Source organism: Palaemon carinicauda, chromosome 15 (assembly GCF_036898095.1).
Source record: "Palaemon carinicauda isolate YSFRI2023 chromosome 15, ASM3689809v2, whole genome shotgun sequence".
Classification (NCBI taxonomy): Eukaryota; Metazoa; Arthropoda; class Malacostraca; order Decapoda; family Palaemonidae; genus Palaemon; species Palaemon carinicauda.
The window spans coordinates 79,632,588-79,648,899 of NC_090739.1; the positions used below are offsets into that span (position 1 = coordinate 79,632,588).

Sequence of the window (16,312 nt, forward strand, 5' to 3'; positions counted from 1 at the left end):
ATGTTGTCAGTTTTGGAAGTACGTATATCAGTGAGCAAACCTTTTCAAAAATGGTATTAGTTAAATCAAAACTTATTTCAATGCTTACTGATGAACATCTTTACTAAATGTTGAGGCTCTCTGTTGCAGTTGCTGAAATAGATATCACTAAAGTTTGCAAATAAGATGTAACATCAAATGTCTCATTAAAGTTAATCTAAATAGAATTATTTGTATCTTGTCTCTCTGTGTACAATAAAAAAATTATTATTAGAATCTTTTACTTATTTTATTGGAACAGTACTTATCTAGTTATAACTGGTCTGTTCTCTGTAGCTGATTTAAATCGAATGAAATCGTTAACTCTCTTCGATAGTATGGATTACTCTAATATGCGGTCCTCGTGCATTTGGAAGGTTTATGTTGCCCTTTCATGCTAAAAAGTTGGGAGCTTCAGATGTTGGCAATCTAATTGTGTGTTGGTTCTTGTATCTTGATATAGTGGCGTGGCTTTGCTTGACTGTTCACTTGAATTCTTATATTGCATTATTAATGTGTTGCGTAATTTCATTTTCGTTTCCTTGTCACTAATGAAAATGTACACTTGAAAAATCGCATATGGATGGCTTGTATTCACAATCCGAGTATTTTACCAGAGGTCAGGGGAATAATACTCCATTCCTCTTGCGTTGCCATTTTTAAACTTGTTACTAAACTTTGCTATTGCATGGAGTAATTAAATCTGTTAAATATGCTTACATTTAAAAGAGAATACCTCTATCTTTGTTCTCAAAGGTAAATTTTTTCCACAAGTAACTGCGTGATGCTGAACAATTCAAACTTCAGTGATTGAACATCAAGTTTATTTTCTATTATGAGTCAGATGAGCTCCATTTTTCTCCTTACATTTGTGAAGTCTTAACTCTCCATCCTCCTTGCTATCAACACAGTTTTATAGGGAATGTCCGTTTTGTACTTTAGAGGCAGTTTATTTATTTTGTAGTTCAGTTTTCCCAGGGTTTTATCAATTCTTAAGTTTTATTTGTTCACAATTTGTTGAATGTACGTTCAAGAAAATATTACCACGATTTTCATTGGCATATATTCCTGAATATTTTATCTGATGCAGAGATGAAAAGGAGAGCTAAATTGATTGTAGACCATTAAAATAACTTGAGAGAGAGAGAGAGAGAGAGAGAGAGAGAGAGAGAGAGAGAGAGAGAGAGAGAGAGAGAGAGAGCGTTGAATAATCGTTGCTGTCTGGATTCCAGACAACCATCACATTGACCCTGTATACCAATTCACAGCTACGTCCAATTTCATTTACCAGGGAAATGACGACTTCGTGGTTTTTCCCATGTTCTTTTATTCATGGGTTTTCGTTCGTTCCCAGTAAATCTGTTATCGTGTTATTGATTTATAATTGGCCAGAAATTACTTACTTTTCCAATGTTATTGAATTAAGCAGCATGCTGGTTGAAAAAATATTTTACTATGTTCGAAGACTTGACTTCTTTCCAAAGTTAGGGATAGAAAATTTCATTAATTCTCTATAAAGAAATCTTTAACAGCAGCTTATCATAGAAAATATCATTATAAGTTTCTTGGAACTATTTAGGTTCATAGGTAAGACAGTTTTAAGGCATAATTTGTATCTTAGATCATAAAATATCTATTTAAGCGTTGCAGAGACATTGAACTTGGAAAAAAAATTGTCTTTTTGCGTCATACTTGTGGATTTTGAATATAATTAGCCTGCAAATGATCTCCCATCTGCTTTTCATTTTATTAACATCACTACCGTATGTATGGATGCTTTGCATCTGAATTCGAACGAGCCCTCTATTGACATAAGTCATAGCCCCAAAAGCTCTACTCCTCTCTTATATGTAGAGTTTTCATTGTCATTTCTTCTTGATTATAGTCTTTGTGACCAAAGTAATTTACATCCATGCTTATTTCCTCTTTAATACTTAATTTTCTGTAAAAGGTTTATACAAAGGGACATGCTTTATTCAATCAACCATTCTATTTAACAACTTAATTTTCTGTAAAAGGTTTATACAAAGGGACATGCTTTATTCAATCAACCATTCTATTTAACAACTTAATTTTCTGTAAAAGGTTTATACAAAGGGACATGCTTTATTCAATCAACCATTCTATTTAACAATGTCTCAAATATGGAACTTCAAGCCATAGGCTGCTACAGTTTTTACAGTTGAACCAAACGATGGCATTCACATTAGTTAGGAAACTCATGACAAAAGTTAAAATAATAACCCTTGTTCATTCATGTCTATTCGCTTTCAAGCTATTTCATAAAATTTTCTTTCTCCTTCAGTTTGCATATACAGTATATATATATATATATATATATATATATATATATATATATATATATATATATATATATATATATATATATATATAAGCTATAAATACCTATGAATATCGAATTCGCTCTGCCTCGGGATCAGAGACCCAAGTGGGAATTAACTTTATAATATTAGCTTCTGGTCAAGGATTCGAAACTGGACCAAGTCGAAACTGAGATTACAGTGATTGTCTTTACCATTAAACCAGAAACTATTATCTAAAAGTTAATAACCCTTGGTTCTCTGATCCCAAGGCAAAGGGAATTCGATATCAAGAGGTATTTATCGCTTATATGAAAAAATGAAAATTACGCGTAAATGCGATAAATTATCATTTATATTTATATATATATACATGTACAGGCATATATATATATATATGCCTGTATATATGTATATATATATATATATATATATATATGCCTGTATATATATATATATATATATATATATATATATATATATATATATATATATATAAACACCCACACACACTTGATGTAAATTTGTGATTACATTTTTAATATTACATATTATTCCAATATTATGAAAGTGATATCCCTGCTAATGCCACGATGGAGATATGGATTGGGCTTTTTAATTACGCAGGTCGTATATTCAGTGTATTCCCATTAGCGACTCATTGACTCACTTGATGAAGTAATTTGGACATCCTCAGCTCGTTGCACCGTCGAGATTGAAGGCAGAGCATCGGTCAATGTTTGTTGGTGTTTGGCATGGGAGATGGCTTTATTGCTACGCCCAAACTACCTGATAAAAGATGTGCCGGTATGGGAGCTCATATCTCTCTCTCTCTCTCTCTCTCTCTCTCTCTCTCTCTCTCTCTCTCTCTCTCTCTCTCTCTCTCTCTCTCGTACATAACATCATATCATATTGTGATTAAGAGGTAAGGAAGCTTGTAGCTAATTAGAATTTTTCGATTAATTAGATGACTCTGAAATTTCATCTTTTTGTTTTCCCTTTGTAAAATGAATATAGGAATTCCTTAGATGCAGTATTGTAGTTTGAGTTCACGATTGCAGATACGTCTTTATATTAACTTTATATTAACAATTATGCAGACTATTTTTAAACACTTTCATTACTATGTTCACCCACGTTCCATAAAGAACACTTTGAATATAAAGCTGTTTGGATTCCCATCACAGAAACGTGACATTTTGAACATTTTACTCGTTTATAAGTGTAAACAAAGCTTGGTCTGGCCGTTACTTAAATGTCAGGTGACTTTTGATGTACACTATGCGGTCTGTACTAAGGGTCAAAGCAAGAGAATAGGAACCCCATTAAAGATCATGCTTAGCAATTAAAGTTCGTACACTTTTTGAGTCGGCTCCTAATTGGAAATTGATGTGAAATGGAACTGCTAGCATGCGTATAGATAACATACATCGGAAACATACACACGGTCACAAACGCATTTACAGTATATATATATATATATATATATATATATATATATATATATATATATATATATATGTATGTATATATATGCGTATATATACACATACACACACACTTATATATATATATATATATATATATAGAGAGAGAGAGAGAGAGAGAGAGAGAGAGAGAGAGAGAGAGAGAGAGAGAGAGAGAGTACAAATATACCGCTGATAAATGCATTTCCAAATTCGGTAGAGGTACAAATCCCTACCCATGCCCCTGGGGCCACCGTACTCAACTATATCAATTGGTGAGACCAGTAGTTTCATTCTACGTACCATCGATATGATGGGTGTTACTCCCAGTATAAACTCGAGTGGATAGACATTGCATATTATATGGAGATGTTCAGTGAGATCTAAAAAGGTTGGCGCAGAGCGACGTGTCAGCAAGCAGGGACATATTTCTTCCATAGTCATTAAAGTATTGACGATCAAAACTTTCACAACATAAGCTACTGATACAACAGAAGAAGACTGCAAGAAAGGTTTTTAGCATTGAAAAGATCGCTAAAAAGGAAAGGATTGAAGGTGAATATTTGAAAGACAGAACTAATGGTTTTTAATAGAGGACATTAAGCAGTAAACATTGAAGTGGAAGATGGTACAGGGCTTAAACAGAATAACGAGTTAAACTACTTGGTGTCAGTGCTAACAGGAGGGAGGTACTGAGAAAATAGTGAGACAGAGTGAAAGAAGCATGGCGAAAATAGAGAGAAGCAACTGGAGTTGTTTTAGACAAGATAATGCCATTAAGGGGGAAAACCACGATTTTTAAGACAGTTATCTGTACCGTACTATTATAGTATGTGAGGCAGAAACTTGTCCACGTAGACTCGTAGAGGAAATTGTGGAGCTGTTGCAAAGAGCCGAGACGGGGGTGGTGAGATAGATTGCTGGAATATCACTACTGGAAAGGAGGGAAAGCCAAGGTTTTAGAAGAATGCTTGGTATGAGTAATTTATAGGAGAAAGCTAGAGAAGTTTGTATAAGATGCTATGGCCACGAAATAAGAAGATAAGGGGTGGAACCAATCAAGAGAGCTAAGAAAACACCGGTGATGGGAAGGAGTGTGGGGCGTCAGCAGATCAAATGGATAAATGAGGTGTTCAGGGATATGGGTGAGGTGAACTTTTAGGAAAGGAGGTGCAAGAAATAGAAATAGAGGGAAAAAGTTGATTTGAACTGCCGACCCTACAGTACAGTGTGACCAATAAGATCAAAAGTTGCTGCCGCTGCTAATACATTTTTATGAGCAGCACCCTCTCTCAATGTTCCTGCATATTATGGACTGCCTTTGTCACCCCATCTTGTCAGCCCCACTTGACCAAACCACTGCAAAACAAAATGGAACAACTTTTATTTTCTCATCTTAAATGTTCTTAGCCTATCATCCCTCATTACACATTTTGTATTCACATGTCAAATTTCATCTTTCTGAAAAGTATATTTTTAGCAGTCCCTTCGCAAATCTGATGTTTATGGTGAATGATACTCTTCTGTTACAAAATTTTGCCGAGCTTTCGTTTCCTTTTAGCTACCTTAATTTTCTCTCATTTTACTATCTTCCGTGCCATTATTCCCAAATACTTGAGCGAATTAACTACTTTCTCTTTCATCCTCCATTATCAAATTACATGATCAGCCCTTTTGCCTTAATTTCACTCACAGGAAAAAAGTTTTCCTGATATACTCTCGGAATTTTCTCATCTTACGTTTTCAAACTCATCCACTTCTCTAAAACTTATCTTCAAGGAAACATCAGGCACTTAACGTTGCATTCATAGCCCATTTCATGTTACATTAAGCGTAATCTGCATCTCTTGTATTTACTTCCTCTAGGATACACTTTTCCCTTCATTATAAAAACATTTTTCACTCGACATTTTAAAAATTATAACAGTCCTATAGATAATAATGTTATATTGATAATCCTTGAAAGCCCTTATATCTCCTTTACCGGATTTAAATGGACATTTATATCTTTTCTCCACCCTATGGAACAGTTCTCCCACCCAGCTACAACTTACACTTGTAATTTACATAGTTACTCTACATCATACTGGTAAATCTTGCATTATTCATCTTTACATTACGTATTTCATTTCATTCAACGTCATTAGTTCGAGGCTGTATTCTCATCAGACATCACGCTCTTTGCTGCCACTCCTTCAAGATCCATCTGCTCATTAACATTTTTCGTTGCATTTGATTATCTGAAGAATAATTCCTTTCATCTGGAAGTTCTTGGCTTCATTCAGTTTAAAACTTCCCTAGCCAAGAAATGGTATTCATATCATCCTTGAATTTCCTCTCTTCCTAAGATATATTTCTTCGATCTTGTTTAAGTTGGCTCTAAAGAACTCTATATTTTTATGATTTTTTTCTACTATTCATATACTATGCCATCATAATCTTTTATTCTCTAGCATGAAAACCTAATCCTAGCAACTTCACCATCAGTCCACCTTGTATTTTTCACTTCCTAAAATCACTCATTCTTGATAAGTACACGAGTATATATTGAATCATCATCATCATTATTATTATTATTATTATTATTATTATTATTATTATTATTATTATTATTATTATTATTATTATTATTATTATTATTATTACTATTACTATTATTATTATTATTATTATTATTATTATTATTATTATTATTATTACTACTACTACTTGCCAAGGTACAACCCTGGTTAGAAAAGCAGGATGCTATAAGCCCAGTAAGGAAAGAAAATATGGAAATATGCTATGAAAGAAGTTTAGGAATAACAACAACATTAGAGTAAATCTATTACATATAAACTATACAAACTTCCAAATAACAAGAGGAAGAGAGCTAAGATAGAATAGTGTGCTCGAGTGTACCCTCAAGCAATAGAACTCCAACCCAAGACAATGTCAGACCATGGCACTTAAGACTATGGCACTACCCAAGACTAGAGAACAAATTAAGAGAAATTTGGGAATTTTCTCTTACATAATCAACGAAATATGTCTTCATTCCCCTCCCTGTTTTGTATTACATGTATCAATTACTTCTTTGGTCTTCTATAAACACGTAATCTGGAATATTTGCATTTGTCATCGTCAGTTACAATCATACATATAAGAAATAACAATGAATTTGTTTTTTTTTCAATAAATTGTCACATATCAGATGGCAATTTCAATGTTTCTAAATAGTACACTTCATTTAAGATATAGAGAAACCATTCATTGTGCAAAATACAAAGTTTACAAAGTACAGCACATCCTTTTGAATGGATGGCATTGGCTGTGACATTTTACATACCTTTTCCACCCTATTGATTACTAGACAAACGTCATTCATCAGGGCTGATATGGTACTCAGGTAGTATTACAAAATTCAAAATTCAAATAGTTAATTATATAGAGAAAATACATGATGAGTAGGAATTGCCCATTGAAAAATTGAAAACTTTGTCATAAGGACTGTTTAATATGGAATTCTAATATATGCTGTTTTATAAGCAATGATTTGGATGCATACTATACAAAATATGCATTTTATCAGGTTTCTGCTACAGAGTAACATGTGTTATTATTGTAGTGTATATAATGAAGAATTTCTTACTGATTTACCACAATTAAGTTTATGCACAATATTCGAATATAATTTTGTTACTGAATGAATGACATTACATGAGGGCAACATATGAGATTTTATATAAACGTTATGAATAGATTAGAAACAAAAATTCTATTGCTAACTGGTGACTGCAGGATAGGATGTATTACATTTTGGTTACTGTACAATATGTAAATAATTATTTAGCTGAAAGAATTACGTTTAGATAAGGTCAACACATAAAAGTTTTGTGTAAGTGTTATTAAAATGAAAACTAAATACAACAGGTTTTATAATGCTACCAGGTAGCTGCAAAATGAGATGTACTGCAATTTAATTTATGTACATATTACAGTATATACAAGTCTATTGACTAACTGGAGTAAGCAAATTTTGGATGAGTAGCAACAACCTTTTTTCAGCACACCAGGTTGCTGAAAAAGCTTGAGCAGGTCAACCCACTCAGTCCCCGTGGCCTGTAATGAGTAATTTCTTCACATTCCACGAGATAATGACTGAGAGTGTGCTTCCTTAGCCCGCCACATAGTCTGCAGCATGTTTCTGATGGACTGGCAGCTGGCAGCACCTCCCAAAGGTATCGGTTCTGCATCTTTAGTCTGCTATACGTTGTTTGTTCTCTTCTGCTCTCTAGTCCAAGGAGTTCATAACCAGGTGGTTTTCCTTCAGTAATTTCAAGATATTTTCTTATTGATGTGTGTGTTTCTTTGAGCATCTCTATTTTCTCACTCTATTTTCTCATTGTAACTATTCATTATTTCCATTCCAACAGAGTCCTTCAACAAATTTAGGGATGGTGTCAGTTTGTAATCTACTCTCTCCTTCCTTGCGCCTTCTTTAGTGAGCTCATCAGCTCTCTCATTGCCTCTGATTCCAGTATGTGAAGGCACCCATATGAATGCAACCATTCTGCCCGCTTGTTTGATCTGTGATAGTAGGTCTATAGGTCTTCTCACTATGGTGTTGGATTCAGCTTTTCTTGGTATTAGAGATTGCAGGGCACTCAGGCTGTCTGTTGCTATTATGGCATTATCCTTATTCCTTTTTATAATGCTTAGTGCAGCCGTAACACCCAACAGTTTTGACTGTAGTACGGAGCATCCATCTGACGATCGTAGGGACAGAGAGTGTACCTCTGCTCCATTCTGATACACAGTTACCCCGCTTCCTGCTCTCCCATCTTCCAGAAGTGACCCATCTGTGTAATAATGAACTCGTTCCGCTTGAATAATGTCCAGCCTCTGAAAATAGTCATTCTTCAACAATGCAGGATTCATCTCTTCCTTTTTCCCTTTTAAAGTTGAAAGCAGTATCTCAGTCTCTGGTATACTCCATGGTGAAATGCTTTTTACATCTATCTTGGTTATGTCTAGATATTCTTTCATGCTAGAGGCCTCTATTAGTTGTCTTGCTGCAGTAACCCAACCATTCTTTAGTCTTTTAGGGTAGCTGTGAATTAGAGTATCTCTTGTTAATCCATCGTGATCTGTCATGATAGACCTATACAACTGGATGATCGCTGTTATTGCTAATCTATGATTTATTGGCTTCAGACATGCCTCATTCCTCAATATTTCTTGTCTGACACTTTTAGGTGCCCCTAGTATACTTCTTGCTGCCTTGTTCTGGATGATTTCTAGGATACCAATATAGCTCTTCCTCAGTGGCATCAACATGCTACTACTGTAATCAATTATTGATCTTATCATAGATGTATAGAGTAGCTTTACCATTGGTACACTTGCACCCACAGAGCCACGTGCTACTTTCCAAAGAAGGCGCAACCTCACTGCTGAAGCCTGAACTATTCTCTTAACTTCATACAATTTATGACACCTGTTACTGAGTATGACACCCATGCACTTGTACTGGGCTACCTTCTCTTTTCTTTGCCCTTGTATGTGCAGTATCAAGGGGTTGCGTGTGCCCCTTGCTATCATCTTTGTTTTTTCAGGGGATATGACTAATCCTATGCTGTTACATAATGATGTGCAAGCCCTAATTGCCCTTTTTATTCTCTTATCTGTGCTAGCTTGTACCACTATGTGATCTGCATATATGATTATTATGATTCCTGTTATATTAATTTTCCGAAGTATATTCATTTCAGTATTAAAGAGAGTAGGTGATAGAACACCTCCCTGAGGGGTACCTAATTCCATTTTTTTCCCATCTTGATTGTACACCTTCAAAGTAGACACAACTGACTCTATCTGTTAGGCAGTCCATTATGAGCTGTAGGAGTCTTCCTTCTATCATTTCTGCTAGCTCAGACAAAATAATTATATGCCTAGCCCTATCAAAGGCCCCCTTTAAATCTATGAACACTGTGTATTTTAACCCTAAGGCTGCACTTACTCTATGAATACAGTGGTGTGTGCTCCTCACAGGTATGTAACCATATAAATTCTTTGACAGCTTTTGCCGAATAAAGAAATTGAGCCTGTTTAGTAACATTCTTTCAAATACCTTGCACAGACATGATGTTAATGAAATGGGTCGAAATTCACCTGGCTTTCCTGGTTTTGGTACTGGTATTATGAGGGACTTCTTCCATGCTTTGGGTATGGGCTGCCCTGACTATATCATTTTGTAAAGCTTCAGAACTGGATTTCCACTCACTGTTGTGAGGAACCTGATAGCATTATATGTAATCCCATCTAATCCGGGTGCAGTAGACTTCCCACTCCTTAAAGTTTCCTGCAGCTCTTGTTCTTTGAAGGGTTTGTCATCACACTTCCCTATCTTCTTGAGTGCTTCCCTTAACTTCTTTATTTTCTTCCTTAACCTTTTCTCAACTGCCATTCTAACCTTGATAAGTAATGAATCATTGCTTGCATCAGCTGCCCACTTTGTCATAAGTTCATCTGCTCCTTCTCTCGGATTCAGATGGAGTGGTTCTCTGTTTTTCTTCCCTTGGGCTAACCTCACTCACCTTGCGACCTCACAAGGAGGTGTTTTTCATTGATGCCTTTCACAAACTAAATCCAGTACTTCTCTCTTGAGTTCTTTTTATTGTCTTGCACTTGTTTCTCTAGTCTTCTATATATTGTTAAGTTTTTTGGGCTGGGTTTATTCATCCACTTCTTCTGTGCCTTGCTATACTGCCTGTTTATTCTCTTCACTGCATCATCTGCATTATACCAGCTTGTTAGTGACTTTTGTGGTTCTCTTCTCTGCTGATGTGTGCGCTCTAGCACTTCCTCTTCTAGCCTTTTTATAAGATCCTCATTATACTGGTCACTGCTTTTGGCTTCATAGCCATCATGCCAAACATTCATACTTTTTCTGATGCTGTCTTCCCATTTTTTTGGTAAGTTGATTTTCTTTCGTGCTGTAATCTTTCTTTTAAAGGTTTTGTTCAGTACAATCTCTGCATAGATGCCGAAGTGGTCTGATGTTAGGGTATCCACTATCTCACTGCTGTGTTGCACATCTGTATCTCCAACTATACAGATGTAGTCAAGCTTGTTTCCTTTAATATGTGTTGGTTCTGTGTCACTTACAATTCTTATATTGTTTTCTCTGCTCATGAGGTACTTGTACATATGCATGCCATTTACATTCCTCCTCCCTGTTGCAGAGCCTAATTTTGGATGTACTGCATTAAGATCACCCACTATCAACAAGGGATTATCTTGTGCTAGTAGGTTATTACTATCAATGTCCAGGGTCTGTGCTGGGGAATATGTATTGCACACGCGGAATAGCTGCTTTCCACCTTCATCATGTATTCCTATGGTAAGGTTGTCTGTGTTTGCACCTAATCTGGGGTTTGTGCATTTTTTTACTGCTAGGTTTTTTCTGTAGTATGTTATTAGCCCTCTACTCATTATTGTTCTGCCATCAGTCCTGTTGGCTTGGACACTATCTTTCGAGACAAAGTGATACCCTGGAATGGCTATATAATCTGTGGGCATGTGCTTCGTTTCCTGCAGACATATGATGTCCAAATTTTCAAGAGCAAATCGTTGCACTTCAATTAGTCTATTTGCCAGACTGTTTCTATTCCAACTACAGATCTTGAGAAGGTCCATATTGTTCATTCTCAGAGTTAGTGTCTTTTATCATCTCTCTAATTAATTCTCTCATCTCCATACTACTTCTGTGGGCAACTACTGCCACTTTTGTTATCATTGCTGGTGTTTCAGAGCTATTTTCTTGATATACTTTTGTGAGTAATTCCTTGATCTTTTTTGCTGATATGTCCCTTGGCAATGCTATTTCCTTATGAATGTTGTCACAGTTGATAGAGGCGACATCTGTCTTGTAGCCTGAGTAGTCTAAGATATCCTTACTACTTGAGTTACCATCTGCAATTGCTGGTTTGTTCCTGCATGTTGTAATATCTTGCTGTAGCTTGTTAATTTCCTGGTGTAGCTTTGTATTTTCCTCTCTTAGTTTTTCGTTTTCTACTGTCAGTTCCTTAATCTCTTGTTTGTCTTCATCTGCCTGTGGATTCTTCAATGGTACCTTTTCCTTTTCTGATACCAGTTTATCTAGTATTTTGCTCTGCCCTGCAAGGTGTTCACTTAAGATTTGTATAGTTCAGGGGTTCCCAACCGGTGGGTCGTGACCCCCTGGGGGGTCGCAAAGCCTGGGCAGGGGGGTCGCGTAGCCTTGTTAGAAGTAGCTTGGGATAACATTAATTTCATTTCATCTTGCTCTGCATCATCGTCTCCATTGAAAAGTAAGTGATGATTATTATTTTCTTGTTTATCATGTTTAAAAATGTCTTTTTTTCTTATGATTGTGTATTTTGTTTGTCGTTTTTATGTTGTTTCTTAAACGATGGATTAGATTTTTTCCTTCATTTACGGAGTGGATTATTTCACTTTTCCACTTGTGACTTAAATATTGAAGACAAACTTGATTATTCTTACAGTTTTCGTTTTCTCTTTGATTTGTAAGTGGCTACGATTTACTATAAATTTGATGCCTATCTTTATATGAGTTATTGTTATTTTAGTTCTTGTATGATTTTCTGTATTTTTGTTAGAAAAAATTCATAAAAAGAAGTTATTACTGCAAGACCTTCAAATAACAATCTTTTAATGTAGAGCTGTTAGCAAAAGTAAGAGCAAAGTTATCAACAGATAGATGAAAAGGCTGTCTGAATTTTCTATATTTTTTGGTGGACATAACTACGGAAATTTATAGAAAAGAACTTATTCCTGCAAAACCTTCGAGTAACCACCTTTTGCTGATTACACTTCTTTTTCGCTCTTCTGGCAATATGTTTCACGTGTATCTATTCTATTTGTTCTTAGTCATGATTTTTCTTTTTTTTTATTATTTACGTGTCTATCGTATGTATTAAGAAATTTATACCCGGCTCGTAAATTACTCACCACCAGTCAGTGTTCCAAAGCGTGCATTATTCAACATTTTTACTTTATTTTAACAAGGAGATAAGTAAGCAGTAGAGGTGAGCTGTGTCTGGCAAGCATGCTGTTGTGATATGACATTTTGATTGGAGACATGTTTTTTATTTAAGTTTCTTGTTTATTTTCTAATTGAATATATTCCTAATATCATTTTTATTCTATTCACGGCATTGAGAAACCACAGTGTGTTTTGTGCCATACTATCCTAAGTGCAGAGTCATTGAAACCGTCAAAACTCAAGCGTCATCTCGAGACGAAACATCCAGAACACGCAAAGAAGGATTTGGATTTCTTCAAACGGCATGAACGGTGTCTTAAAAGCCAAAGACTCGATAGAAGTGGGTCGTCTCAGCAGCAGAGTGCAACCGTATTGGAAGCCTCATATGAGATTGCATTCGAAATTGCTAAACAAAAAAAGCCTCACACTATTGGAGAAACACTTATTAAACCCTGCATGATGAAAGCAGTAAATCTTATTCTTGGAGAAGCCAGTGCAAAAAAGATGCAGCAAGTATCCCTGTCAAATAATACTACACAGAGGTGCATTTCTAAAATGTCTATGGATGTGAAGGAACAGGTTTTGACTGAAATTAAGGGTTCCCCTTTGTTTTCCTTTCAGCTTGATGAGTCAACAGATGTAAGTTCATGTTCTCAGTTGCTTGTCTTCGTGAGATACATTAATTCAGGTGACATTTAAGACGAATTCTTATTCTGCAGTGCACTTGAAACCACAACAAAAGCTGATGATGTCATGAAAAATTCTTCAAATTTTTTCCAAGAGGAATATCTTCAATGGGAAAACGTGTGTGGGGTTTGTACGGATGGCGCACCAGCTATGCTGGGATCGAAATCAGGATTCCAATCGAGAGTGAAGAAGCTAGCACCTCAAGCAAAGGGCATCCATTGCATGATTCACTGATATGCTCTCGCCAGTAAGACTCTCCCTGCTTCTCTGCAGGAAGTGATTGAAACTGTAATCAAAATTGTAAATTATATCAAGACTAAAGCACTCAACACTCGCCTATTCAAAGAACTATGGAAAGACATGAATGCTGACCACGAAGTCCTTCTCTTCTACACAGCAGTACGTTGGTTGTCGAAAGGATACGTTATTAATCGTGTCTTTGAAATGAAAGATGAAATAAGCTATTCCTGGAGACTCAAGAAAGGAAAGATCTTGTTGTCCACTTCGAAGATGAAGCATGGAATAAAAGGGTTGCGTACCTAGCCGACATTTTTGACCAGCTGAACAAGCTCAATTTGAAGCTTCAAGGAAGGGAAACAATGTTCTCCTTTTTGAAGATAATCTTCGGGCCTTTGTTTCCAAACTGCAAAACTGGCGTAAGAAAACCAATATTGGAAACATCGCTATGTTTAAAAAACTTTGTGGAGTGATGGATGAGTCTCACATCCAACTGGATCAGTTCCTCAACGATGAGATTACCGAACATCTTCAGTCTCTAGGAAAGGAAGTTAAGCGTTACTTTTCTAAGCTTTCACAGGAACAGGAGGCCCTGGTAAGGAACCCATTTTGTACTGAACTTGATGTATTCAGCATCCCAGATGAAATCCAAGATGAATATCTGGATCTAAGGAACGACTCTTCAGCTCGTGATCTCTTCAAGGTGAAATCCGTGACTCAGTTCTGGTGCGGTATGTATCAGTCATACTCCAAAATCAGCATGATAGCTTTATGTGTCCTTGTTCCATTTTCTTCTACCTATTTGTGTGAAGCAGGATTTTCCACTCTAGTCAATATTAAAACAAAGAATAGGAACAGATTGGAATTGGATGTTGGAGATGACATGAGACTGGCTCTAACAAACGTTCGGCCACGAATTTCAAAGCTTGCTGCTGAAATGCAACATCAGGCATCCCACTAGCTGGGTTGGATAGCTGTTCAAGCCTATGTTGATATTATTTTAAGAAATATATGTTCTCTTTGTGAATTCAGGTTGGACCAATGTGATTTAATTTGCTAATAAATAATTACAGCAATTTTAAATGTTTTCTTAGATGTTTCTTTCCCTCTCCTTAACTTACCAGAAAATAAAAGGAAAATTAAGCTGATGATAGTAAGCCCTAAGTAGGGGGTCGCATGGGTTTCAGATTTTTAGCAAAGGGGCTGCGAGTGCAAAAAGGTTAGGAACCCCTGGTATAGTTGCTCTGAGACTTCCATTTTCTCTTCTGGCTGTGTCCATATAGTCATTGAGCCTATTATTTAATACCATCAAGGGATTAACCTCTGTTCTTGGTTTGGATGTTGTAGCTTCTGTAGTAGTCCATGCCCCAGGCAGGGGTGGGAAATTTTCCTTATACATTAGGCTTCCACTCCTGGGAAGGGCATGTCCTGCTGGAGGCCCTGAGATGCCTCCCTGCTCTTCTCTCCTAGTTGCTACACTATGGGCTTCAGGGGCTCGAGCTGCAGTAGGGTGCTTAGTGCATTGGCTAGAATTTTTATTGTGACTGCCTCCCCAGTTGCAACATAAAGGAGCAATCTCATTCCCAGCATTGATAAGAGCTCAGCATGCGGCTGACTCATGGTTTTGGGCACAAAATCTGCATCTAGCGGAATTCTTACACTTATCCCTACCATGATTCCGCCTAGAGCACTTTCCACACAGAATAGGCCTTTGCACATATTCTCTGATCCTAAGGGGATGAGGATAAATTGGAATTAACAGATGGTCAGGGATGTCTCCCTTCCACCACCCAATTATTTCACTGTTTGTTCTGCTCCATTTATTCCATGCAAGTCCACTGATAGCAGGGTATGCTTCTTGTACCCATTCCAATGTCATGTAGCTTGGATTAACATCTAGTATTGTAACTTATTTTTGTTACTCTTTACGCTCTGGTTGATATAGCACTACTCCCTTGTGTCCAGTAGTTGTTAGCATTTGTAAGGTTTCTTTTGCACTTACTAGCACTATTAGGTCCCTTTTCCCTGGGTAAGCTTTTATTGAGTGCCCCTTATTATACACTTCAGATATCCACTTTTCTTTATCTTTTTCATTTCCAGTGTAACCTCAGGGGAAGTAGAGTGTAGTTGACTCCTGTGCTGCTAAGTTATCTACATTTGCTTTTAAAACGCTATTTAAACTATTATTTGAGTCATTTCCATTCTCACTGTTCTCTTTAATACCGTTATTTATTACTATTCCACCATTTCTAATCTCGTTAATTTTCACAGCAATGTTTTCCTTCTCTCACCTTCTCTTTTTTTTCCTCTGTGTCTTGGATTCATAGTCTTTAAAATGACCCTCATTCCCGTTCTCCTGGTCATCCGTACTCTCATCCGAAATTCCGAGAGGCGGGTTCCATTGTTTTGACATATCTTCTGAGGGCTCTCCCATGGTGGTAGAGAACACACACGTGATCCGTCCCGTCGCGTTAGGTTGGCTGTAAATTTGGAGAGAAGGGGTGAAAGGTGGGGATTTGGCAGGTAGGGAGGGTGGGGAGAAAAGGGTATGGGGA

At 36.5% G+C, this 16,312-nt stretch overlaps 2 protein-coding genes across 2 annotated transcripts; one reads left to right on the plus strand and one right to left on the minus strand.

Annotated features, from left to right (window-relative positions):
• Positions 1–8,173: 8,173 nt before the first annotated feature.
• LOC137654028 (uncharacterized) lies at positions 8,174–10,253 on the minus strand. Its single transcript, XM_068387664.1, has 2 exons — positions 10,071–10,253; positions 8,174–9,661 (listed from the first exon to the last, which is right to left on the minus strand). Exons 1-2 carry the CDS (start codon positions 10,251–10,253, stop codon positions 8,174–8,176), a joined length of 1,671 nt encoding a protein of 556 aa, XP_068243765.1.
• A 3,039-nt stretch (positions 10,254–13,292) lies between these two features.
• On the plus strand, positions 13,293–14,718 carry LOC137654029 (zinc finger BED domain-containing protein 5-like). Its single transcript, XM_068387665.1, has 3 exons — positions 13,293–13,472; positions 13,794–13,923; positions 14,081–14,718. Exons 1-3 carry the CDS (start codon positions 13,293–13,295, stop codon positions 14,716–14,718), a joined length of 948 nt encoding a protein of 315 aa, XP_068243766.1.
• The last annotated feature ends 1,594 nt before the right edge of the window (positions 14,719–16,312 follow it).

Excerpts from the sequence above, each read along its gene's own strand:
- LOC137654028 (XM_068387664.1), bottom strand. The coding sequence starts at position 10,253 with ATGGCAGTTGAGAAAAGGTTAAGGAAGAAAATAAAGAAGTTAAGGGAA. Across the intron at positions 9,662-10,070 it reads CTATCAGGTTCCTCACAACA|ATAGAGTCAGTTGTGTCTAC; the intron begins GTGAGTGGAAAT and ends ACTGCCTAACAG.
- LOC137654029 (XM_068387665.1), top strand. The coding sequence starts at position 13,293 with ATGAAAGCAGTAAATCTTATTCTTGGAGAAGCCAGTGCAAAAAAGATG. Across the intron at positions 13,473-13,793 it reads AGCTTGATGAGTCAACAGAT|GAAGTGATTGAAACTGTAAT; the intron begins GTAAGTTCATGT and ends GCTTCTCTGCAG. Across the intron at positions 13,924-14,080 it reads TCTCTTCTACACAGCAGTAC|CTGAACAAGCTCAATTTGAA; the intron begins GTTGGTTGTCGA and ends ATTTTTGACCAG.